The 24,960-nt window shown below is 42.2% G+C and overlaps 1 protein-coding gene across 1 annotated transcript in view; it reads right to left on the bottom strand.

The window, feature by feature from the left end:
* The window catches only part of PHLPP1 (PH domain and leucine rich repeat protein phosphatase 1), a 146,465-nt gene that overhangs the window by 71,715 nt on the left and 49,790 nt on the right, over positions 1-24,960 (bottom strand). Inside the window, exon 2 of the mRNA XM_068161014.1 lies at positions 282-478. Within this exon, the coding sequence (XP_068017115.1) occupies positions 282-478 (197 nt within the window). The remainder of the gene's footprint in view (positions 1-281; positions 479-24,960) is intronic.

Raw genomic sequence — 24,960 nt, 5'->3', positions numbered from 1 at the left:
ATCCTTTGGCTGTCTACTACTGCACATATAAAGCAATTAACACTGCACACAATAAAAAGAAATTGAATGCATTGCCTCTTATTTTCTTTAGCATTTCCATCCAAACACTGTAAATTGTTAAATACTACTCTGACCATGATCAAAAGTCATTTATATACCCTGATAATCACATTTACAGAAATAAGCTTGGGGCGAGGGGTTGTCAGAATCATCATCAGTGAATGCAATCTTCTCTGCCTAAAGAGACAGGGGTTAACAAAGTAAATACATAAATATCTTACTTTTCCACCAATTAAAGGGAGGACATGCATTTTTCCAGTCTGGCTTTCTTTTACTGATGAGACAATTAGGCATGTTCCACAAAGGATAGCTTGGCGTCTTGTCCATCTGTTGACTGGCAAATGTATTTTCCCTTTTCGAACATTGTACATTCCTGAGAGCTGAATCCGTTCGGAGCTGCCAATGCTGTGGGGCTTTCCTGAAATAGAAACAAAAGTGTCCACTTAATCACACAAAATCTTTGCCTCTTTCACTGAAGCCATCCTGAGACTTTATTGTCAAGTTTCCAAGCCACAGAGTGCGGAACAACAAATTAAATACAGCTTCAAAATCATGCAAGTAGGTAATTTAGCATTAGCTTCAGCACAGGCTTCTTTCATAGGTAGCAATGTGACACATTGGTATCATGGATAGCAGACCACATTAAGTAACCTTGCAATAGTTCACAGAAGTACAATTTAATTGTACCAGTCTCCTCTATGAGACCTGGAAATCAAATGTTCATCCTCAACACAAATTTGTCCACAGAATCACAAAAACGTTCAGGTTGGAAAAGACCTTCAGGATCACCAAGTCCAACCCAGAACCCTATTATACGAGAGTCACCCCTAAACCATAGCCCCGAGCACCACATCCAAACGACCTTTAAACACATCCAGTGTTGGTGACTCAACCACCTCCCTGGGCAGTACATTCCAATGCCTGACCACTCTTTCCGTGAAAAAAATTTTCCTACTGTCCCGTCTAAACCTACCCAGTTGCAGCTTGAGGCTGCCAGTTACTGTGGAATTCACACTTAAACATTTAGTAACAGCACAAAGGGGTAGTGTCTCACACCTTTGAGATGCCATGACTCTTCTGGTCATCCTTAAAGTCACAGTTTGAATAGTTTCAATAACAGCTTCCCAAGGAATACAGTTCCTACTCTCTCCAGTCCACTCTGCTCAGAGCAAATTTCACAGCAGAGGTAAGACACTCAGCCACAACAGATACAGCCTAGATGAAATTCCTCAAGACCCTATGAAGTTCTTTTGTATTACAATTAATTTGTTACTTAGAATAATTCAGATTAGACCAATCAGACCAAATCTGTTAAAATTATTTCAAACGGCTCAAACTCTACTTAATCTACTAGTAAGGTTCTACTCTGCAGAAACCATGATTAACAATGGTAACAAAGACAAGCATCTCCTGTCTCTGCTCTTACAGGACTATGTTCTTTGAGGATACAAACAGGAAGAAGCACAATTTTTTTTCATTATAACGTGAAGTGTTTATCCACAACTATTACCCTATCAAACCTTGCACAGTTCAGTCCGGATCAGAGCCATCCAAATACACTAAGTCGTCTGCAGACGGAGACATGAGGTGATCACATTCAAGTTAAATCAAATTTCTGTACCACTAGTGTTAGTGAAACTCTGGAAGAGAGCTCCCCTAGATAAACAAACCAAAGGCTGTATTAATTCCAAGTAAGAGCCTCATCAGGCTAGAAGATAAATCACTCATTTTCATAGACTAATCTTTACCAAAATTCCAAAATAATCAAGGAATTAATAACCTAAGACTGCAGAAAAGCAGAGAGTTGATCTTGTTTTCTAACCCTAATATTTCAGACCAGTGCCAATTACACTGCAGCAGTGACAAGTGCTGCCCTCTGTTACTCCAGCTTGCTATTCCTTCTGCTGGTATGGCATCTCATTTATCTCAATGAGTCTGCCCTTGCCTTCAAATTATCTATGGAAAGGAAGAAGACACCTACACTATGGCCTGCCCACTGTCATTCTCTCACTTTCATCTATCCTGTGCCAAAGCTTGTTCTTATCTTTAAAAGTAGCCTTCTTTGATCTTCCTGCTGGTTTAGTGAGCCAAGTTTTGGCACAGTCACCCTCAAGCTTTGCTCTGCTCTAATAAACACTTGCACTTAGGCTACCAATGTCTGCCAGTTTGGATCTGCAGGAAACTGTTGCTTGAAGCTAGAAGACTGAAAATTTAATGCTCTCAGGGTAGTGGCACCTAATACAAAAAGAGGTGCCCCGAGAAAGCAGTAATTTCACTGCCAAGCAAATTCAAATGCAACAACAGAAGCTGTGGATAAACACTTCATCCGACGGAACGGACTGAAATGGGAAATCCCTTCTATGCAAAGCCTCAGAAAGACTGATAGGGAATACAGATGAGTGAAACAGAGCAACTCAACCTTAATTAAACACAAAAGCTGAAGCAAGCTTTATATACAGTATATGAAAACATGGCTGCTGAAGCAAGTGACAGTTTACCTAGCTTGTTGGGGCTGTTTAGGCTGGGTGCCTCCAAGAAAGAAGCCAGTGAGTTGGGACTTCCAGTGCCTAGAGTACCCAGCCCAGTGGGTGGACAGAGGAAACAGTGTATTTCCACCCATAAATCCTGCACCCTTATAAATCTGGCTGCAAAGTTATTGTCTCTTTATTCCCTTGCTTCTCCCATGGGAGAGAGACACTCTCTTATCTGGTAACAATGAGGGAGTATCCCAGGCCTCTTTGTCCTGAGTAACTTTTTTTCCACCCTGTACAATCTCAGCCTGTTTAGGCCTAATGCCAGGATAAAAAGTGGGGACAGCTCAGGCTTGGTCAGCCTGAAACCAGACTAGCAATGAGGGAGGGAAGAAAGAGCCCTGGGGTTTTTGCTGAACCCCAGGTGGAGAGAAGGGGAATGTTGGGTTTTTGGTCTAGTGTAAAGGAACTTGTGTGTTAAGATTAGACTGGGGATTTCTTTGAACTTGATACGCTTTGCTATGCTCACCACTATGCTTTGTAGTTTTTGTAGTACATGAATTGCTTTTCCATTTAAACTTTCCATTACTAACAAGTCCATTTGTGTGAGTGTTATTCTTTTGCCCCTTTTGGAGGAATAGAGCAATCTGTCCCGCTCTAAACTAGGACATTTGTGGAGAACAATGGACTTCACACCACAAAGCATTGCTTAAAAAGTTAACCTCACAGAGAAACAAGAAAATCTCTGTAACAGAATAAAAAGGCTGGATGTGGCTCTGAGCAACCTGATCTAGTGTGAGGTGTCCCTGCCCATGGCAGGGGGGTGGAACTAGATGATCCTTGAGATCCCTTCCAACCCTAGTAATTCTATGGAGAGAAAAGAAAAAGAAAAGACTTGCTAAGTATTAACAGTATAGCTGTATAAGGAATAGTTGTCAGGGACATAGGCAATTTCACTTCAAAACCAGTACTTCACAGTCATCTTCTGGAGTCTGCTCCTAGCTGTATGCCCTCTAACTTCCCTGGAAAAGCACAAGTCACTGCTGACTGAACCTCTTAGAACTGCAAAGCGCAACCTTAATCCCTGTGGAAGCCAATCTCATTCAGCGTTTTAACACAACCAAATACCGTCCAGAAACAATGGCTGTAAGCTCATACTTAGCATGGGCACACTGGCGTCCTGGAAAACACTAAACATCAGAAGTTCTTTGGCATTGTGATGGATTACAAATAAGGACGAGCTCCCACTACCACACTGTGTCCAAGAAGCTTGGCAACAACATTCAAGAGCGATAGAGAAGTAACATCACCCTGCCTAGTCTAGTGGTAAAAAAAACACCACACTGAGTGCCCAAATTTTACCAAGGGTAAAGTCTGCTACAAAAGTGATTAAGGGAGTGGAACATCCTTCCTTACAAGGAGAGACTGAGGGAGCTGAGGCTCTTTAGCTTGGAGAAGAAGAGACTAAAAGGTGACCTCATTCATGTTGATAACGATGTAAAGGGTCATTGCCAAGAGGATGGAGCCAGCTCTTCTTGGTGATGCCCAATGACAGGACAAGGGGCAGTGGATGGAAGCTGAGGCATAGGAAGTTCCATGTGAACATGAGGAAATTTTTTTTTCCCTGTGTGGGTGACAGAACACTGGAACAGGCTGCCCAGGGGGGGTTGTGGAGTCTTCCTGTTTGGCGATATTCAAGACCTTCCTGGATGCATTCCTGTGTGATCTGCTCTAGGTGATCCTGCTCTGGCAGCAGAGTTGGATTACATATTTTGAGGTCCCTTCCAACCTCTAACATTCTGTGAAAAACAGACTCTCATGGACTAACTACATAAAGTTAAGCACAGCTGAACCTGTAATACTACTCAGAAGTCTCAAAGAAGTAGTATTTCAAATTTCATGGGAATTCACAAAGTCACAGTAGCAATCAGGACCCTTGGTAAATATTTACTAGAAAAGCCAGAACAGAGCTATCATTAGAAGTAATCATAATAAGATATGATGGGAAAATTACCAGGGTAAGCTCCTCAGTTATTCCTACAAATGTATATTAAAAAAACAGCACAACCCCCAATAGCCTCTTCAAACTTAAAGGATTTAACATGAGTCTTCCCAACCAGTATTATCCTTTGCTACATGAAAGCTAGAATGCTACTGATATCCTGCTTGCAGCCAGGTGGGGGTTGGTCTCTTCTCCCAGGCAACCAGTGACAGAACAAGAGGACACAGTCTCAAGCCATGCAGGGGGAAGTTTAGGCTTGATCTTAGAAAGAAGTTCTTCACAGAAAGAGTGATTGCCCATTGGAATGGGCTGCCCAGGGAGGTGGTAGGGCCAACGTCCCTGGAGATGTTTAAGAAGAGACTGGATGAGGCACTTGGTGCCATGGTTTAGTTGATTACATGGTGTCAGGTGATCGGTTGAACTTGATGATCTTGGAGATCTTTTCCAAAGTGGTTGATTCTGTACTCCATACCATATTGGTGCATAATGGGGAGCTGGGCAAAAGCAGATGCAGGGGCTTAGAGCACAGCTGGAACAGGACAGGTGTCCAGATGACCACACCACACTTTAGACCACTCACTTTGTATTACAGTTGCTGCTTCTCTCTTTCTATTATTCTATTAAACTCTCCATACCTCAACCCATGAGGTTTTGCATTTTTCTCATGACTTTCCCTCAAAGTTCCATTTGGGGATGGCAGGCTGTTGGCTGGGTCTAAACTAGGACATGAACATACAGAAATAAAATACCAGGCCTATTTCATTAAAGCAAATGGTTTCTCTCTTCCTATTCTTGTCTACTTCACTACATAACCAACCATCTGGTTGGATTACATGATTTTTCAAGGTTACTTCCAACCTGGGCTCTTCTGTGACTCTGTAGCCTGAAAATCCCATGTTTAATATTGGATCGAATGCTGTCGCTTGAGTCACAATCTGCTCACATACTCAGTTTTTCTTCCATAAAGGGTTGCCATCAGTAAGATCTGGTAGTATCTCAGTGTTCTATTATTGGGCAAGTGGAAGGAAAAAAAATTAAAAATCACAAACCCCCATGTTATTTTGCTTTCAAGCAGAGGTTGTTCAAGGCTATAACAAGAAGTTATGGAACCAGATGCCTAAATCCATAGAAGTTTTGCAGGACAAGAAGCTTCACCCACAAAGATAAGCTTAGACAGACTGCAGCTTTAGAGAGCTCAGATAGCTTCTGCCAGGAGAAAACAGAAACAGGGAAAGTTTAAGTGACAGTGAGCTCTGCCACAACAGGGGAGGGATGGGACTCAGAAACAGTGTGAACTGATCCTAACGCTGCCCGCTCCTCGGGTGGCAGGGTCTCACACTGCCCCACGGCACAGCTTGTACAAGGGAGCGCAAACCTGACACCATGCAAAATGGAGGACAAGGAAAGAGTTCAGAAGTGTACCTACTTGTTCTATGACCTAGAAAATAATCAAATAACAAACCAAGTGACCTTTTCTTTCTAAGCATACAGGAGTGATGGTGCAATGGGGACTCCACTGGAACACCTTTAGGCTAAGGATTAAAGACCACAAATTATAGCATAACCATAGTGTTACCACCAAATATCAGTTGGTTTTGAGGTAACCCACCAGGTGCCACTGGAAACATTACTTTCAGCATAACCATCAGCAGTTCTGAGATTACCTTTTCTCAATCTGTCTCATACCTCTCATTTGAGATTTCTGAGGCTGCATGAAATTCACATTCAGGTTTTTCTTCAGTGTTAACTATACCTGGAGGGAGCAGAGGAGTTCTCACAGGGGCCTGTGATATTATACTGAAGCTGACAGTCACTCAGATAAAATGGTAACAATGATCCTCTGCGACTTGAAACACAAATCTGAGTGTTACCAAACATCTTGTAAGATAACTATTGTTGCCTTGAGCAGAGTGAAGGCAAATACACTAGAACATTTAGAAGAGCTGAGTATCATACAAAGTTTTTCAAATTCTAAGCCCACCCAAGGCAGTTGGAGTATTTTAGCAAGAAACCATAAAAAGGTATTTTTCTACTTCTGTCAGAACTCAAAGACTACAGCAACTCCTAAGCACCCTTACAACAGGGCTTTTGTTCTGGACAACACATCAGAGGAGATGCCTCAAGGAATTATGAGCAGACCACTCACTTGGCTATCTTGACATTCATGGCTGAATTCCTCTTAGTTTTAGATTGTTCCAAGTCCTGGAGGGAAACATGGTATTTAGAACAAGGATAGAGAAAAGCAGGGAACTTGATTGAAATGGTGGGACTGCCACTGGAACCACAAACCCTGCTTTGCAAGAAGCACAGATGGGACACCAGCAAATCTTTCCATCATGTTGAAGAACTACGACCTCACCACGAGCAGCTCAAAGAAACTCTAGGTACACAATGTACTAACATCCTGCCTAGTGCAGAGACTTCAAATTTCATTAAATAAATACTCACAGCCACTTGCTTTGGATTCTGGAATAAAGCTCTTTATTCCCACCAACGGAAGGCATATGGAATGTATTACCATCAGAAGTTATAAAATACCAGCTCATTATGAGACATAAAAGTACTCAGGGAAGAAGAAGGAAAAAAAACCCCAACTTCTATCTGCAGCTATATGGCTGATTAAACTGCAAGTACTTATTAATCCCCCTTGTTTGAGAAGTATGGCTGATAAAGTCTGCTTCTAAAGAATTATTTAAGACATTATCAAAACAAGAGCAGGAGAAAGTGTTGACTTAAGAAATGCATTCATTTCTGTGCAGTGGGTCTTATTTTTATTACTAATATCAGTCTGATGGAATGAAAACTAAAAATCCTCTGAGACCTGCATGGCACAGCCAGCCCAGCCAGCTGGAGAGCCTGTCTGCCCTGAGCTGTCTTGGGTATTCACCAGTGCTAAGAGAGGCTTAAGTTATTCAGCAGGAATAATGTCTAAGTTGCAGGCTTTTCAGAAGTGACTGAATGACTCTGAGTGCCTAATTTAGGGATGTCCTTTTCCTGCTACAGCTGGGACAGATACAGAGGTCATCATCCTCATCTGCACACTGTTGGGCCCCTGGCCCAAGGCCAGCATTACATCAAACCTACCACATCAGCTGCTCCTTGTAAGCTGTCCCTAAGCCCTTCCAGACAAAACAGGCTGCTTTAATTTCTTGCATCTCTTTTTGACTTAGAGGCCTCAGGGAGAACTCACAGCGAGTAGTCCATCACGGAAAAGAGAATGATGGTACATAGGAGCCAGAGCTGTAACACAGTGGCCACTGATGGAAAACACATAGAATTAAACCCACTCACAGCCTTCATCAAGCCATTTCAGAAATAAGATATTTCACATGCTAACATTCTGTAACCATCACTTTATGTATGCATATCAGTAAACGAAACCACCAACAAAAGAGGTCAGTTTTGAAGACTTTGGTCTGCATTCACTAAATAAAGCCAGACTATTTTCTAGCTGATCAGATAAAATCAATACAGCAGGTGGCAGCCTCTCCAGTTCACACACAAAGCACTGTCCCCACCATCCCTCCAAACTGAAATGAGGAACACTGCACACTCACCTTTCCTGCAAACCTGCAAAACGAGCCTCAGCACTAGTCTTACCTGAATGTGCACAGAGAGACCTCAATTAGCTCCAAACACCAAAAGTCCTTGAGTGTCTTTATCCACCATTAGCAGAAATGGGCCACAGCAGCTGTTCCTGAACCCTTGCTGCCAGATCAGTCTGCAGATTTCTACTTTTGCCCAAACCCTTTCATTAAATACATATGAAGCTGCCTGCAATGTTTTTGAAGCTTCTCAGTCATTTAAGGCTGCTTCCCCTTGCATTCTTGTCAAACTAAGCACAGCAGTGATGACTTCAGGCACGACCCAGGGCAGTAAGATATACAAAAATAATCCAGCAAGTTGGACTAACAAAACCAAACATATCAAACAAAAAACTCCATAAAACCAAAACCAGCTAAAAACTAAAAAGAGGCAAAATAAGCAGAAAAGTACAAGCTCTGAAACCATTCTACTGCTCTTTTTTATTTTGAAGGTATGAAGAAAGCCTACTTACAGTTACTTGCTGATTAAAAAGTACTTTTCCTTGTGAAGGTTCACAGTGTCATAATTTAAGAACAAAAGCAGAGAATTCACAAGTTTTATATTTAACTAAGAACAAGGATGCAGCTGGTAGACTCTACCAACAACCAGGGATGCTTTTGCAGAAGTAACAAAGTATACAGGCAGCAAAATTTCACCTAGCAAACCATTCCAAAAATCAATAAAACTCTGTTAACCGACACTTTTCTTTAAAGAACCACTCACGGTGAAACAAAACTGGCAAAGCAGCAGACAGACAAGACTTCAGTCTTTGTGAAACATACAACCCCACGCAGTGCTACAGGCTGGAGTCAGAGTGGCTGGAAAGCTGCCAGGCAGAAAGGGACCTGGGGGTACTGGTCGATGGTAGGCTGAACATGAGCCAGCAGTGTGCCCAGGTAGCCAAGAAGGCCAATGGCATCCTGGCCTGTATCTGAGGAACAGTGTGGCCAGCAGGAGCAGGGAGGTCATTCTGCCCCTGTATGCAGCACTGGTTAGGCCGCACCTTGAGTCCTGTGTCCACTTCTGGGCCTCTCAGTTTAGGAAAGATGTTGACTTGCTGGAGCATGTCCAGAGAAGGGCAACAAAGCTGGGGAGGGGTCTGGAGCGCAAGCTGAAGAGGCTGAAGGAGCTGGGGTTGCTTAGCCTGGAGAAGAGGAGGCTCAGGGCAGACCTTATTGCTCTCTACAACTACCTGAAGGGAGGTTGTAGCCAGGTGGGAGTTGGTCTCTTCTCCCAGGCAACCAGCACCAGAACAAGAGAACACAGCCTCAAGCTGCACCAGGGGTGGTTTAGGTTGGATGTTAGGAAGAAGTTCTTCATAGAAAGAGAGATTGGCCATTGGAATGGGCTGCCCAGGGAGGTGGTGGAGGAAGTGGAAGTGTTTAGGATGAGACTTGATGGGGTACTTGGTGCCAGGGTTTAGTTGATTAGATAGTGCTGGATGATAGGTTGGACACAATATCCAACCTGGTTAATTCTATCAACTGATCTTCCCCCTTTCTTCCCAGTTCACCCCCCCATAAATCAGAACAGACCATAATGCTAGAAGTGTACATTTATCTTTGTGAAGTCCTGCATAACTGGATTCTGCTTGTTATACTCCCAATGCACAATAAAGCCACAAGCACAATAAAATCCCTTGCAATCCCAAAGGACACTTACCCTGTCTAAAGTAATTGCTGTATTGGCAAAAGCTCTGAGCTAACCAACTGTTTTGGGCAAAGCTGGAGTCTTGATGGAATTTAGGAGCAAAACTGAACTGATGACTCTGCTGAAGTCAACAGTGGCTTTCAGGTTTTATCAATGTTAGATGCTCAACATGAAGCACAGCAATGCAAACTTGAAATAGCTGCTTGAAAGCACATTTCTTGGAGAAGGAACACAGACAGCCGCTGGCAGAAGTTCATCTCTGTATCTTCGTACAACAGAAAGATCAAAAACTGTGTTCCTTACCAGCAAAAGTTGAGCAACCCCCCAGACAGCCCTGCACCTACCTGCCCTGCCCTGAGGATGGATCATGGGAGTAGTTAGATATTTTTTAGAAGCTACAGAGGTACAAATACGCTGAAAGGAACAAATATGCACACTAGGTCAAGCATTGTCCTGCATCTGGGGAGGAGTAACACCAGGCACCAGTACAGACTAGGACTCATCCCTGCTGGAAAGCAGCTCCATGAAGAAAAACCTTGCAGTCCCGATGGACAGCAATGTGCTCCTGCGGCCAGGAGGGCCAAGGGTATTGTGAGGTGCGTCAGGAAAAGTGTGTCCAGCAGGTCTCGGGAGGTACTACTCCCCCTCTACTCTGCCCTGGTAAGACCACACTTGGAATACTGTGCCCAGTTTTGTGCTCCCCAATTCAAAAGAGACAGGGACCTGCTGGAGAAAGTCCAACAGAGAGCTACAAGGATGACTGGGAGACTTGAACATCTCTTCTACGAAGGAAGACTGAGAGAACTGGAGCTGTTTAGTCTTGAGAAGGTGGCTGAGTGAGGATCTTATTAATGCCTATAAATATCTGAGGGATGGGTGTCAAGATGAAGGTGTGGCACCACAAAAGTCATGGTCTCTTTTTGGTGGTGCCCAGTGCCAGGACAAGAAACAAGGGGTGCAAGATGGAACACAGGAGATTCCACCTCAACAGAAGGAGAAACTTCTTTTACAGGGGGGGTGATGGAGCACTGGAACAGGCTGCTCAGAGAAGCTGTGGAGTCTCCTTCTCGGGAGACTTCCAGAACCCACCTGGATGTATTCCTGCGCAGTCTACCCTAGGTGATCCTGCTATGAGTAGGGAGGTTGGACTAGATGACCTCCAGAGGTCCCTTCCAACCTCTACCATTCTGTGACTGTTTCATATGAACTTCGTATGTAACACAAATGCCATCTCCAGACTAAAATTTCACCAACTATTTTGTGTTAAACACTTTCAGGTTCCAAGTACAATGAGTTCCTCCTTGGTCCCCCATGAGGAGAGGAAAAAAAAAAAAAAGGTATTCTACAACACACCTAAAAGCATGGATTAGTCTAAATCCTAGTACCAGCATTATTATAGAGCTCAAAACCTAAACTCAAGTTTTGTTATAGACTTAGCTGATAAGCAGCTTCTGTCAAAACAATTCTCTATAAGCACTCTAAGGAGGTTACTAGAACATCTTAGGCCTAGTTTAGAAAAATACCAAACAATCATGATATGGAATAATATTTAGAGATGTTATTTGCTATGTGGTCAAGCTAAAACGAAGTTTAGCACTGTAAAAAAGCAGACAGAATGCCAGATGTGGAAGTGGCAACACCTACAAGCAAGAGCCACATTATCTAGTAAAATGTGGTTTTAAAAACAAGGAACTAGCATGTAAAAACTGAATGACTGCTAGAAGTTTTGCAAAGACACACACACAAATAAAAACAATGCCCAGAAGAAATAGCACAAGCACATTAAAAAGAACTATCTGTCAGTCTTAAACACCAACAACTTCAAATTTGACTTCATGAACAGGAGATTTCCCTGAAAGAGCTAGAAGGAATTCTGGTGGGGCAACGTCCCTGTAAGCCAATCATACTCCATATCTCCGCTCATAACTTCCTAGGTAAGCTTAGTTTATGCATTTTGTGTTTATAACTTGGCTGCCTTCCCCACAGAACAGCCACCAATACTTTGGTGTGCATGTGACTTTATGTAGTATGCTCATAGAATATTGTTTTTTTTCAAATAGCTAGCCAAAACAAGAGCCTTTTTGGTTTGCAGCTTTGAGTTCAGCAAGTGGCACAGAGCACATCTCCAGCCGTGAGAGCTGCAATAAGCCAGGAGGACTATGTCATTGCTTTTTTTCCCCTTCTTTTCTACAACTTTCTAGGCATAGTATCAGTCAGGGTTGGAAGGGACCACAAGGATCATCTAGTTCCAACCCCCCTGCCATGGGCAGGGACACCCCACACTAGATCAGGCCGGCCAGAGCCTCGTCCAGCCTGCTCTTAAACACCTCCAGGGACGGGGCTTCAACCACCTCCCCGGACAACCCATTCCAGGGCTTCACCACTCTCATGGTGAAGAACTTCCTCCTCATGTCCATCCTGAATCTCCCCACCTCCAGCTTCATTCCATTCTTGACAAAACTTGTAGCAGCCCTTTTTCACTTGTCTCTTATCAGCAAGAGCAGCTTCAAAGAATCATGCAGAAGCCTGGATGATGGAAAAGGACAGACAGGATCAGCAGTTACTCTTCGAAACCTTCACTACCCCAATCTCTGCCTGCTGATAGCTGACAAGGTTGTTTTGCAGCCTTTGATTTGCTCTGAATCAACATCTGTTTTTCAGGTGTTTGCCTGGTTTTTAAATTTACATGACAAAGGTTGGATTATGTTGACATACATTAAACTTGTATGTAAATGCATGAAAATATGCAGCAGTGAAGAGCAACTTAGATCAAAACTCTGTACTTGAGATGGCATTCCTGAAGAGGAAAGAAAAAGAAGCCAGGGAGGGGAAGCTGAATTTATATAGTAAAAAGGCAGCAACAGTGGAAAGTGAGAGACAGGCAACATGAAGAAACATGGAAAGGAACATATTCCAAGGGCAGAAAGGCATTAGGAAACAGAGGCAGAGAAGATTTATCATGTGCCCACAGATCCTATGCTTGACATCAGATTACTTCTCTTTTCTACCAGAAAGTCTAGAAGTAACTGGATAGCATAAGGGTATTGTCTAGGAGCACACCCCATACAGTTTTATTACAATGGAAAGAAAATAATCAGAAGAGACTGACTTTACCATGCTCTTTCTAAAGCAAATCAACTATCACACATCCCCAAACCCATCGGTTTTCTGTTCAGAGCATTCCAAGGGTCTGCAAAAGGACAGTCACAAGTGCTAGCTCATGAGACTGACTACACAACATTTCCTGTCCCATGCTACACATCCCTGTGAGAAAGGTGGTGGATAAATTCCACGCTCAGAGCAAGAGGGGGGGGAAAGCCTGTACAAAGGTCCAGGTTTACAAGTACAGTCTGATTTAGAGCTCCTGAAGCCTCTTTTAAGACAGGAAGTTATCTAGGAGGAATCAAAGTAAGTTTGTAAATACGGCTTTGACAGGAAAGTGAGTGCGCTAAAAACAACCACAGGAACTTGAAAAATTCATCAGAGCACCACTTTAATCATAATTTTAGAAAGTGTTCTGTAAATACCCACCAGGAATACTTTGTACAACACTGGTAGGATCAACTTGAAGCCAGGGCTACTTGACAAAGCTTTCCCCTTTCAGTGAAAATATTCAGAAGAGTAGCCATCTACATAACTAAGAACCTCATTCTGAAAGTCAAGCACCTTCTTAACTGTCATTTGACTTCAAGACCTCTCAATCATAACAGAGAAAAGCAGTCCAGCTGGACAGTATGCAGTGTAATGAACGGTGCAAGAAAGTCTAAGTATAGTGATTGTGGTCTGATCATAGTTGTATTTCATTTTTCTGCCATGATACAGTAAGGCTTTCTCTGCAAGTGAAAAATAAAGTGTTGTGGCTGAGGAGACACTGTATTTGAAGTGTCTACTCTGAAGAAAGAAGAGCAACTTAAACTGTCCCATCCTCCATCCGTGTCCAATACTAGGATTTAAAACTAACCAACCCACCCCTCAAACAAAACCAAACCCACTCCCCTACAGAGCACCTAATTTTAATATTCAACACATCTTAATCTTATTAAAGCTGAGTTGACCTCTCCACCTTGTAATGAGGAGGAAATCCTCAAACATTAAAGATCTTATTTAAGCAGGATCTTGTCTTAAGTGACTGGGTCCTTACAAAGGAAGAAAACAAATCACATTCACTTTTCTAAAAGCCATTTCACAAGTCACCTGCATGCAGAGGAATGCCAGTGGCCGGGACTTTATGATCACATACTCTCCTAACAGCAGAAATCCTCTCCTGTGCTGTCTCACCAACCACTTCACTGAAGGAAGAAACAAGTGAAAGTGGATCTGAATCCCTTCCTTTGCCACCCCTTTCCCTGGATCTACTTCAAGATTGGATGCAGCAATTCATCCACAACATAAAGGCATTCCTTGGAGATCACAGCTAGAGCTGATCTCTGTGTGTGAAGCTTCACTGCCAGAAAAGCCACAGGGAAAAGTGTGTGATGCTCTCACATTCAAAAACACTTGCGGGGTTAAGTTTTAAATACATTTGGACAGATTTTTACAAGAATCCTTCCAAAAAAAAGCTGTCTTATTTATTCATTCCTCTGCCCAGTCACCCTCCTTTGAGGAAGAAGTGAGACTCCCAAAGACTTGAAAATTGTGGGGGGTTTTATCATATGTATGTTCTAAATATCTTTACCTCCACCCTAGCAAGAAAGGGAAGGAAGAGGTCAAGGATACATTACACTTCCAAGTTGTTTTTGAATCCTGGGAGTTGACAGCAGTATTGTTTCACTTATCAAAGAAAGAAAATTTGTTCAGTGAAAGTTGTTAGCAAGAGCAAAATTAGGAGTACATTTGTTATTATAGCAAAATAATCATTAGTGTATTGGTTGTAATTAAAACTACTTTTTTTTTTTTTTTTTTAAATGAGATTTTCATATACAGTATTGCCAAGTATAGAGATTTAGATACTCTAATGTCTAGGTATTTTGAACAGTAGATGACCTCTAGATAGCCAGACGGTTCACATTTAACTCTGCGAAGGACAGGGCGACCTAAGCTGAAGGACAGTAAAATTATTCAATGGAATCACAGAATGGTTTAGGTTGGAAGAGACCTCCAAAGGTCATCTAGTCCAACCCCACTGCAGTGACAGCAGAGACACCCTCCATTACACCAGGCTGCCCAGAGCCCTGTTGAGCCTGACCATGGGTATCTCTAGAGATGAGGCCTCAACTACCTCCCCAGGCAATGTGCTCTGGTGCTCTACTACCCTCATGATAAAGAGCTTCCTCCTAACATCCAACCTAAATCTACTATTCCCTAATTTCAAACCATTGCACCTCATCCTATCACTACAGGCCTTTGCAAACAGTCCCCCTCCAGCCTTCATGCAGGCTCCCTTCAGGTACTAAAAAGACACTATAAAGTCTCCCCAGAGCATTCTTTTCTCCAGGCTGAACAACCTCAATTCCCTTGGCCTGTTCTCTGCAAAGATTCAACAGGAATTAGAGATGAGAGGGAGAACGGCCACTCCAATGCAGGGAAGTGAAACCCTTCCCCCAGTTGCCCCAGTTTGTTTTGCTTAAAGTCCTACTCATAAATCTTAATTTTGTAGTGGCCTCCTGCTGCTATTTGAAGTGAAGTAAGCCAGTGACCTGGAATGTAATTAAGGGAAAGGAACTGTGCAGTTTACCTTGCATTTTGCATACTAACTCATAGTATTAAAGCTGGTTAGACCTACTTTTTCTTGTTGCTCCACTAAACTATTTGCCATTAGGATTGCTAATACAATGTAAGAACTCAAGAGGAGCCTACAAACGCATTGGTTTTGCATTTAATTGTTGTTTTGCTACGAAAGCACAGGGTTGTCTTGACTGTGACTGACTCAAAACCAGAGAGGCTTTGACCAAGTATAGCATATATACAATTTACCATTTCAACAACAACCAAAGAAACCCACACAAAAAAACAAAGCAAACCAACAAACCTCTCAAGTTCCTTGGCCTCAGGAACAATGAAATCTTTTTCTTATAAAGACTGTTAGTTAATACTTCCCCCTGCACCCCTTGAAATGCTTTTGCTATTCCTTGGCCTCCAGCCTTGTAACTTCCAGGGCAGAACTCACCAATATTTTCACGTGCTGACTTAAGCAGTGGTTCATGTGTTCCCCAAGGATCAAATGAACAGATGCAAGTCCTGATAGGAAGACTTATTGTATAAGCCAAAATAGCAGTTACTTAACATGGCAATATTTTTTTTCCTAAAGCTACCTTAAGTTCACAGTAAGAATGTTACAAAGCACACTACTTACTAGACCAATGCTCAACCAGGAGTGCCATATCATCAGTCACAGAGGCTTGACAGATTTCTACATGTGAAATACACAACTGAAAGCTGGCCCTAACAAGTTTTGGGAAAATAGCACTCAAGTTTGTAAGATTTCTCTGAGGGAAGCTGGCTAATATTTTCCCATACAAGCCAATCAGAACTTGTTAAGGAAATAAAGTTGGCCACTGTTGTCCAAAAAAATTGCCTTTGTTTGAATCTGGACTTGGAGACTTCAAGAGTTCATCTCTAAAGAAGCAGTGAGTTAGCAGCTGTCACTGAATTTGACTTACTGAATCATGAAATGCAGTCTGAGGACTTCACATAGTTTCAAAATCCTTTAACTGCCTTTGGAGAATGAACTCTTCAGCCCAGCAGACTCTGATCAGTAGAGGAAACAACTTTTTTGAGATTAATTTCTTTGCTTAATTCAGAAATTTTATTCTTCAAAGTCTAAACTGGAAGAGAGATTGGTTTATCAGCTCAAACTGAAACAGCCAAATTTTGAAGTAAAAACACAGATCATTGGGGTGGGGAGGAGGGGAAATCTCTACAAGCCCTTTTTATTTTGGCTTTTTGTTTTGTTCTTTGTTAAAGTAGAAGCAGTTACTCAGTAATGAACATGAAGGTGCTATTCTCCAAGACTTTAAGCTGTTGCAAAAAGACATTCTGAATTCACATGTGGTATTAAATTTTCACCACGCAGGATTCAACACATGGAAAGAAAGTTCTCATGTTCCCTCAGTAAAGCTTGCTTATGGAGAACATGGAAATTATCTGAGAGCACTGCTCTTAGGCCTCAGGATACTGGACTGAAATGTAAACTTCCATCCCCAGCTTTTCTTGCCTTCTAAATTTTATTCTTTGTTTACCATTTCCAGGGGGGAGGAAAGGAAACCAAAGCAGAGAAAGCTATGCTCTACCTAACTCATTATGGAAAAAGTTGTTCCAGAGCAAAGCAATTACAATTTGTTACACCAAGAGAATCTTTCTTCAAAATCTCTTTGCAAGTCACAGTCCTAACTAGATGCTTTCACAATGATAATCTCAGGACTACTCTTACTCTTATTTCCTGGAAATAATTGCAACAGATTCCCTGTGACTAAATATAATCTTCCCAGAGATGCATCAGACAGGCTCATAAATCTTCTGTAAAGGAAGTCTGTTGAAAGGTAAAAAAGTGACAGCAGTAGTTTTAGAAAGAGAGATTTCACAATGATGGGGGGGGGGAGGCATCCAGGAAATCTGTCCTTTCAAAGTATAGAACTCCTTAAGTCACCTCCAGCTTTCTCTACACGATTCTTCAGTAAGTAAGATTCCTGCTGAATAAAGCCATTGTTTGGTGCACTCTTAATTTTCTCCTTAGGCTAAAGGACAGTAATGCTCCAGGGCTTAATTAAATTCATTATTTAATGAAAACTGAAGAGGAACAACACACATTTAAAACATGTTTTTCCAAGGTATACTACTGAAAAATGAAGTTGCTACAAAGCACAAGTCTTATCCAGCATGCTGTAGATAATAGCTCCTTGCTGTAGATAATAGCTCTTTACTGCAGATGCACCCCTGACAAAAACAAAGGCCATGCCAGGCTGGGAAAACAGCGAATGCTGCAGGCTGGTATTACTGCAGGCTGATATTACAGCATGCTTCCCACCTGACCAGAATGTCTGCTTCTGCTATACTATCCTGTTAGGAAGTTTAAAATAAACCTACTCAGCTTCAACACAAGCAGCACAAAGCCACAATACCACTCTTACTGACAAAAGGTGTTTTCTATTTATTGAAGTTATACAGATATGACTGACTCCCATACTTCATGTAAATTTGACCTATTGTCTCCTCTCCTTCAGAGTTAGCCAGCACTGCAAAGCCAACAGCCTTACAGCAATCTGTGAAAAGCAGCACATTCAGTTTAATTATTATTAGAGATTCAGTCTTCTGTTTTGTGCTGTATCAGAAGATGAACTCAGAAAGGCAAAAGGAGCCTGTGAATCTACCAGATACAAGAATATCCAGCCACCTCAGCCCAGAACTAATACAGAATTGGCTACAGTCTGGTAAAACAAATAAAAATAAAGCCCACACCACACACTGAATTTTAGAGCTGTTTGTTCCTTAGTTGATGGGGAATTATGAATTAATTATTTTTTCCCCCAAGCAAAATGTGCAAATTTTCCAACAGGCAGCCATTAACAGTTGTATTTATCCCTCAATATATGTCCTGCATCACTATGCATGCCCAGTCCCATTCTCCCCTCTCTCCTCTGTCCACAGAGGATGATCCAAATAACATTTTCCAGCCTGCAATTATAATGGTTGCTTGATTTTTTTTAAACATTTTTATTAATGCACTGCACCAAGACTTGTCATCCTACTGCTCTGGAGCAAAAATAGTACACTTCCTGAGAGAGCCTAGCCACTTGTTCTTATAAGAAGATTATCATGCCAGTACAAAGGTTGTTGTTTCTAACCAAGTTACTCAAGCATCCTGCAATAAGCCATTCAGAAATCCATCGTTACTTGTCCAAATAGATTAGTCATGTTAGTGCTGAAGCAATGGCATTATGTAAAAGGTTGCTTCTTGCTGAACTGCTTCATTAGCCCCAAATCTTATTTACAAAATGCAGCATTCTACTTCAGGATGTCTGCACCTATCGGTGGTTTAAACAATTTCTTTTACTATCACCTGTGATACGTGAATACGTGAGTGGCCAAAGTATAGCCCACAGGGACGAGGCTTATACAACTGCCTGCTCACTTAGAGAACAAAAAAGGCAGACCCCATGGAGACCAGGAGCTGTAGTCCCCAACACTCCCATCTTGGTTTTAGTGGGGTTTTGCTGAGGGGTAGCCCACAGACAATGTGCTGTTCCATTTTCTAGAAATTGTGGGTCATTTCTGCCTGCTGATGAAACCAAGCTGCTCTCCAGCAGACAGAACTTAGATATTTATTCAACCTGACAGAATCAAGCTATTTAACAAAGGGAGGAGAGCAGGGATGAAATAATGGGACTAGGATGTTATGAAGTGAAGAAGAGGTAGAATAAATACTGACATATCCCATTGTAAGTCTCAAGCTGACATTATTGAGTCAGCCTTTGGAAACTAGGACAAGTGATCTGAATCATGACAAAAAGGCTTTCAAATATACACTGTCTGCTCTTTGTTTGGATTTGAAGAAAGCAAGCAGCTTGCCTGAGCTGGTGAGTACATTCTCAGAGCTCTTCTGTTGAGAATTATTTTCTATTTACCTATTTAAAATGGAAAGTTTTCTACAGAGAACAAGCAACAAGTTACCTTCTGGACTTGTTTGCTACAAGAAACTACATATGCATACATGTGCAGTTAGCAAGGTGCAGTCTGTAAGCAAGACAGAATATAAAGGCTATTACTGGGGAGAGAGGCATTATTTTTCATAGAATGATAGCAACAGACCAGGGATCCTAAATCTGGTTTCTGTAGCTTTATACATAAATATAGATCTGTAGAGTAAATGGCAAACTGGCTTTGTGGTTGCTTCACTAGCCAATATCATAAAAAAGAAAATACATTCCCACAACCAGTTAAGAAAAACTGCATGGCTCCAGATCAGACTATACTAACCAATTGAATCAATTCATGCCCCTCCTGCCCAGTTGTGAAGCAAACAGTATTTTCAGGGTCACTGCAATTTCTGATTCACAATACCAGCACAAGCTGCATGACAGCAGTGGAGCCCTGATGCCTGTCCCTGCTGCTCTGCACGCCTCACACATCAGCTCACTCACACTCTTCCACAATGAGACTCTCAAAGCCAAGTAGGGCCCCAAACCTGACCTAAGCCTACTCACCTGCTTATATGCCCTCTTAAATATGATTTATTCATATTCATAGAATCAGAGAATTGGTAGGGTTGGAAGGGACCTCAAGGATCATCTCATTCCAACCCCCCAGCCATCAGCAGGGACACCTCACACTAGATCAGGTTGCTCAGAGCCACATACAGCCTGGCCTTAAAAACCTCCAGGGATGGGGCTTCCACCACCTCCCTGGGCAACCTGTGCCAGTGTCTCACCACAGTCATGGGGAAGAACTTCTTCCTAACCTCCAATGTGAATCTACCCATTTCTAGTTTTGTTCCATTCCTCCTAGTCCTATCATTATCTGACACCCTAAAAAGTCCCTCACCAGCTTTCTTGTAGGCCCCCTTCAGATACTGGAAGACCACAATTAGGTCTCCTCAGAGCCTTCTCTTCTCCAGACTGAACAATCCCATCTCTCTCAGCCTGTCTCCGTAGGAGAGGAGCTCCAGCCCTCTGATCATCCTCATGGCCCTTCTCTGGACACACTTCAGCACGTCCAAATCCTTCTTGTAATAGGGGCTCCAGAACTGGCTGCAGTACTCCAAGTGGGGTTATTACATCAAGAGTTTTCCGTTTACGTAAGTTCAAGGAAAGAGTTGGAAGAACTATGCAGAAGTTATCATGTCAGTTAGTACTTAAGCAAGTTATACGTGGTGCTTATCAGAAAAACTCCCTCAGGTCTACTACATTAGCTGCACAGGAATTATCCTCTCACCAAGTCCCTCCATGTTAGATGCACAGACAATGCCCTCCACCGTTAGTGAAGACACACTTGCCCCAAAGAATCCTCACCAGTTGCAGAGCAGGTAGCTCCATTCTTGGTCCAGTACTGACCAGTTTTCATTGGAGGAAGAAAGTGATGTTCAAGAGACAAGGTCAGCGAATAGCTAACAGCAAACCACATTTTGGAACAAAGCAACACTCTTCCAGGGGGTGCCCATCCATTGAAGCACTAAGTGCTGCTCCTGCCATCAACTACACACACTACAGAGTTATGGATGCTGGATGTGTGAATTGCTGGGCCTCAAACCCCCCTGGAAATAAGGTTCTACCCTCAATTCCGTGTCTCTATTTAGTAACCCTGGCCTTCTTTTTTAAAAGGACCAAATCCATACAAGGCAAGCATGCAGTTTTAGGAATTCCCTACCTGTGATATTAAAACCAGGAATGGGACACCATACTTAGGGATTCTTCTTATCATTTAAGATTAAGAACTTGGGGAGAGAAGAGGTAACATCATATTTTGCTGGACAATGAGTCAGTCCTACAAGGATGAGTACTGTTTCATTTCTCAGCTTGCACACCTATTCCACCCTTCTATTAAAGCATAAGATTCCCCAGCTTAAAAACTCCCATATACAGATCTTGTCAATTCAGTCATTTCAGCCAGGTTGCTGTACACAGCAAGAAGAAAAACAAAACCAAACTCCACTCCAAACCCCAAAACAATGCCCTTTTTCCTTTTTTCTTAAATGGAATCTTCAACACCAATCTGCTGAACAGCCTAGTGGTTCTGAGATCACACCTTTCGATATATTCTATTCTTGTAGACATAGGAAGCTATTTTCCACACATCACAGGATGTCATGCCCAGCACCTGGAACAGAAATGCTATGCCAAGTAATGTGACTGGGGGAAAAAAAGTCATATTACACTAAAACTAACTGAAGTCCCCTAGACTCTTTTTTACCATGATCTGCTTGGGGTTTTTCGGTTTGTTGTTTGTTCCTGGGGTTTTTCTTCCCTTCCTTTTCCTAGCACTAACATGAGTTTCCAAGGTTAGCCACCTCAGTGTAAATTCCCATCCAGATGTCAAAGCTTTAAGATGCTCAAGGTAGAGCTATCCTGAGGACACTGCTTCAGATTTGGAAGTGGTGTGTCAAATTTCTCTGTGCACAGTTTGCCTGAACTTTTTTTTTTGGTTTGCTTTTTATTTTGTTTCTTACCCCATCCCTGTACAGCTTAAATTTTGATGTCCAAAATTATGTTGCCACTGTTCTGAAAAGATCACCTGGAGTGCACAAAGCTCACTCTTAAGAGTGAAGGAGACAGCTATCCTCCACCAAGCACTATGGGAGATGAATGCCATGATGAGACAAGTGGCACTTGGACAACAGGTAATGATACCCACATGATTTCAACTATCAGGACAGCATACAGATTAAGACCTTTTTGCAGACTCTGCTCTGTGTGGCATGCTAATGTGTTACTTCATTCTTCAAGCACATAGAAGATGGTATTAAACTTTTACAAGGAGGTGATCTCCTTGACACTGATTGCCTTCATCTCTTAAAAAGCCTACACAAAGAGACAGAATAATACAGAGCTAGAAAACTTGAAGTCAGTTTGTCCACGCTTGTTTCCCCACCAGGAATACAAGGAAAGAGTTCCTACATCTTACTTGCATGCTTACTTTTCTAATTGCTCTAGAAATGCCAGTGAAAGACAGAAGCATTAAAAAAAGCAGTTCCATGCTCAGCTGATGGATGTTCTCTACTTCAGACAACAGGAGATTCCACAACACATCTTGTGGTTTTGAGGAAGAGAAAGCAAATCTGTCACTTGGAGACAGACATGTCCATCTTCTGAAGGGCCTTGATGCTGACAAACTTCTGCAGCTAAAAATCGAGCTCAGATAATGTTTCTTTTTTAACCTGAAGTAGGCTACCTCAAATTTCAACATGAGGAACAGAACTTCAAAGTAAATACATAAAAAGTAAGTCTCATTTTCTTAGCAAAAACAGTCTATGTGTAATGCTCACAGTTTTGAATAAAAGGGGAGATGGTCCAACTCATCCCCAAGCTTAGGGATTATGTATGAGCACAGAGTCAAAACAGGAGGCACAGCATTTTCTCAATGACTAGAGAAATAAGGCTGGTTTAGCTCCGACCTAAAACTAAACTTTTTCACTAAAGCATAAGCAACCACCTGCAGAATTGATGTGTTCCAAATAAACTCTCTCTGTGGTTTCCTGGAGACAATGTTCTTCTCTAATATTCATAAACCATCATTTTGCCCACAAATTCCTGCACATTCTTAAGCTAGAAAGAGAATGAGTCACAGCTGTAACTTAAAACAAGGTTCTTAAAACCATGCTGGTAACTTCCAAGTGGTGGATCAACCTCACTACCTTAAAAGTGGGGGGGGAAAAACCAAAAGCAGGAGGCTGCTGAGGTTCAGCACTTTCAGAGCTATCTTAGAAATGGCAAGAGAGAGCACCTGCCCACACAGAAATCCAAAATCAAGACACTATTCCAGCTACTATGAAGGGAAAATTAGCTCCATCCTAACTGAAACCAGGACAGTATTTATACCAGCATTTCTCCCCATCCATACAATCACTGGCAGCATAAATCTCAAGACCATCTCCCTTGAACTAAAAGATACTTTTGCTAAGGGGTAGGGAGGAGGAGGAATTAAAAATCTCTGCTACAAAACCACTTGGTTTTGAGTTTTCCTAAGCTACTATTGCTCGTGGAATCCTTTCACAACTCAGCACCTTGCCTCTCGTTCCCAGCTTCTAACGTCTGTGCCTGCTGTTGACTTTCCTAGGCAATCTGTTCCAGTGTTCCACCACTCTCACTGTAAAGAGTTTCTTCTAATGTCCAATCTAAATCTATCTTTCTATGGTTTAAAGCCACTGCCCCTTGTCCTAGTGCTTCAGGCCTTTGTGAACAAGTCTCTCAGCAGCTTTCTTGTGGGCCCCCTTCAGATACTGAAAGGCCGTAAGATCTCCCTGCAGCCTTCTATTCTCCAGACTTAACAACCCCAAATCTCTCAAGCCTTTGTAGATGTGCTCCAGTCCTCTGATCATTTTTGTGGCCCTCTGGACCCACTCAGGTTCACGACCTGTGAACGTAGCAGCATTAACGTCCATACACATCGCACTTCAATTGCAATGAAGGTCTCTACTCCTTAGCCACAAAGGTCTCCGTTTTACTCTTTTTCAAACGGACAACCCTCCCAGCTGATAGCTCCCACCACAGCTTGCTGATTTAAATATGCCAAACCCTTCACTGAAGTCAAAAGGCTGATGAGCTGAGAGGCCACTCTGGTGAAGTGAATAGCAATCCAGAAAGCTACATTACATGTATGTGCTAAAAGCAGCTCAGGTCCTGCTTTCTGAAAGCTCCACGGGGCTCCCTGCCCATAGATTTAGTGCCCTGACAAACGCTGCGCCACGAAAGTGTGCTATTGTGTTTATTGACTCGGAGAAGAAACAACAACAGCTAGAAAACTCACCAAAAAGCAAGGTCATGGAAGCTGAATAGAACAGCTTAGCATCTCCACCAGATAGCTCACAGTAGTTTCGCAGCATTTGGCTCTTCTGGGTAGGTATCAAGTATTTAAACTTCAGCTTACATCTGATTTATCAGCACAAAGACTAACAGATAAAGATAGTACTGTCTGCATAAGAATGATACAAAGTGAGAGGACAGAGTTGTGTAGGTATTCCTGCCTAGGCAACGCGCGTCCTGGAGGGGTTATTTTTATGCTGCTGTAAACAGGCACATTCCATTCCACCTGCGGGGTCACTGTGGCAGCACCTCTGCACTCCCTCATCTCTTTCTTTTCTCTTGTAAATTCACTCCAAGTTGGCTTTTGTTTTAAATACTTTGCAAACAGTTTAGAGCTTGTTGGTCTCAGCACAGAAACTAATGAGAGGTAAAAAGCAGCAGACAGATTTCCTTGTGTAGCAGACCCCAAAATGACAGACACCTTGCACTGCAGCTTTGGTTTTCAGGTTTTTGTCTTGGATTGGTTTTGTTGCATAGTTTGATTTTTAGAATGTATTAAAGTCATATAAGGGCTAAGTATATACAGTCTGCAATTCTCTTTAACCGACATTGGTTTTAGCTGCAGGCTCAAGAGAAGCAATAGTGACAAGTCTTCTACATGTGTTTTAGTTCAGTTTTTGCTATCTGGAGACAGATTATACTAGGTGTGCGTGATATTGTGTGATCCTCTCACAAGGGAAAAAGAAAGGCTAACAGAGCAGAAAATGAACAGCACAAATATTAAATTCCTTATTTTTCCTGT

The sequence above is a fragment of the Melanerpes formicivorus genome, unplaced genomic scaffold (genome assembly GCF_026170545.1).
Source record: "Melanerpes formicivorus ecotype bairdi unplaced genomic scaffold, bMelFor1.0.p_v2 SCAF_55, whole genome shotgun sequence".
Taxonomy (NCBI): Eukaryota; Metazoa; Chordata; class Aves; order Piciformes; family Picidae; genus Melanerpes; species Melanerpes formicivorus.
This window is presented reverse-complemented; position numbering and strand designations above follow the sequence as displayed.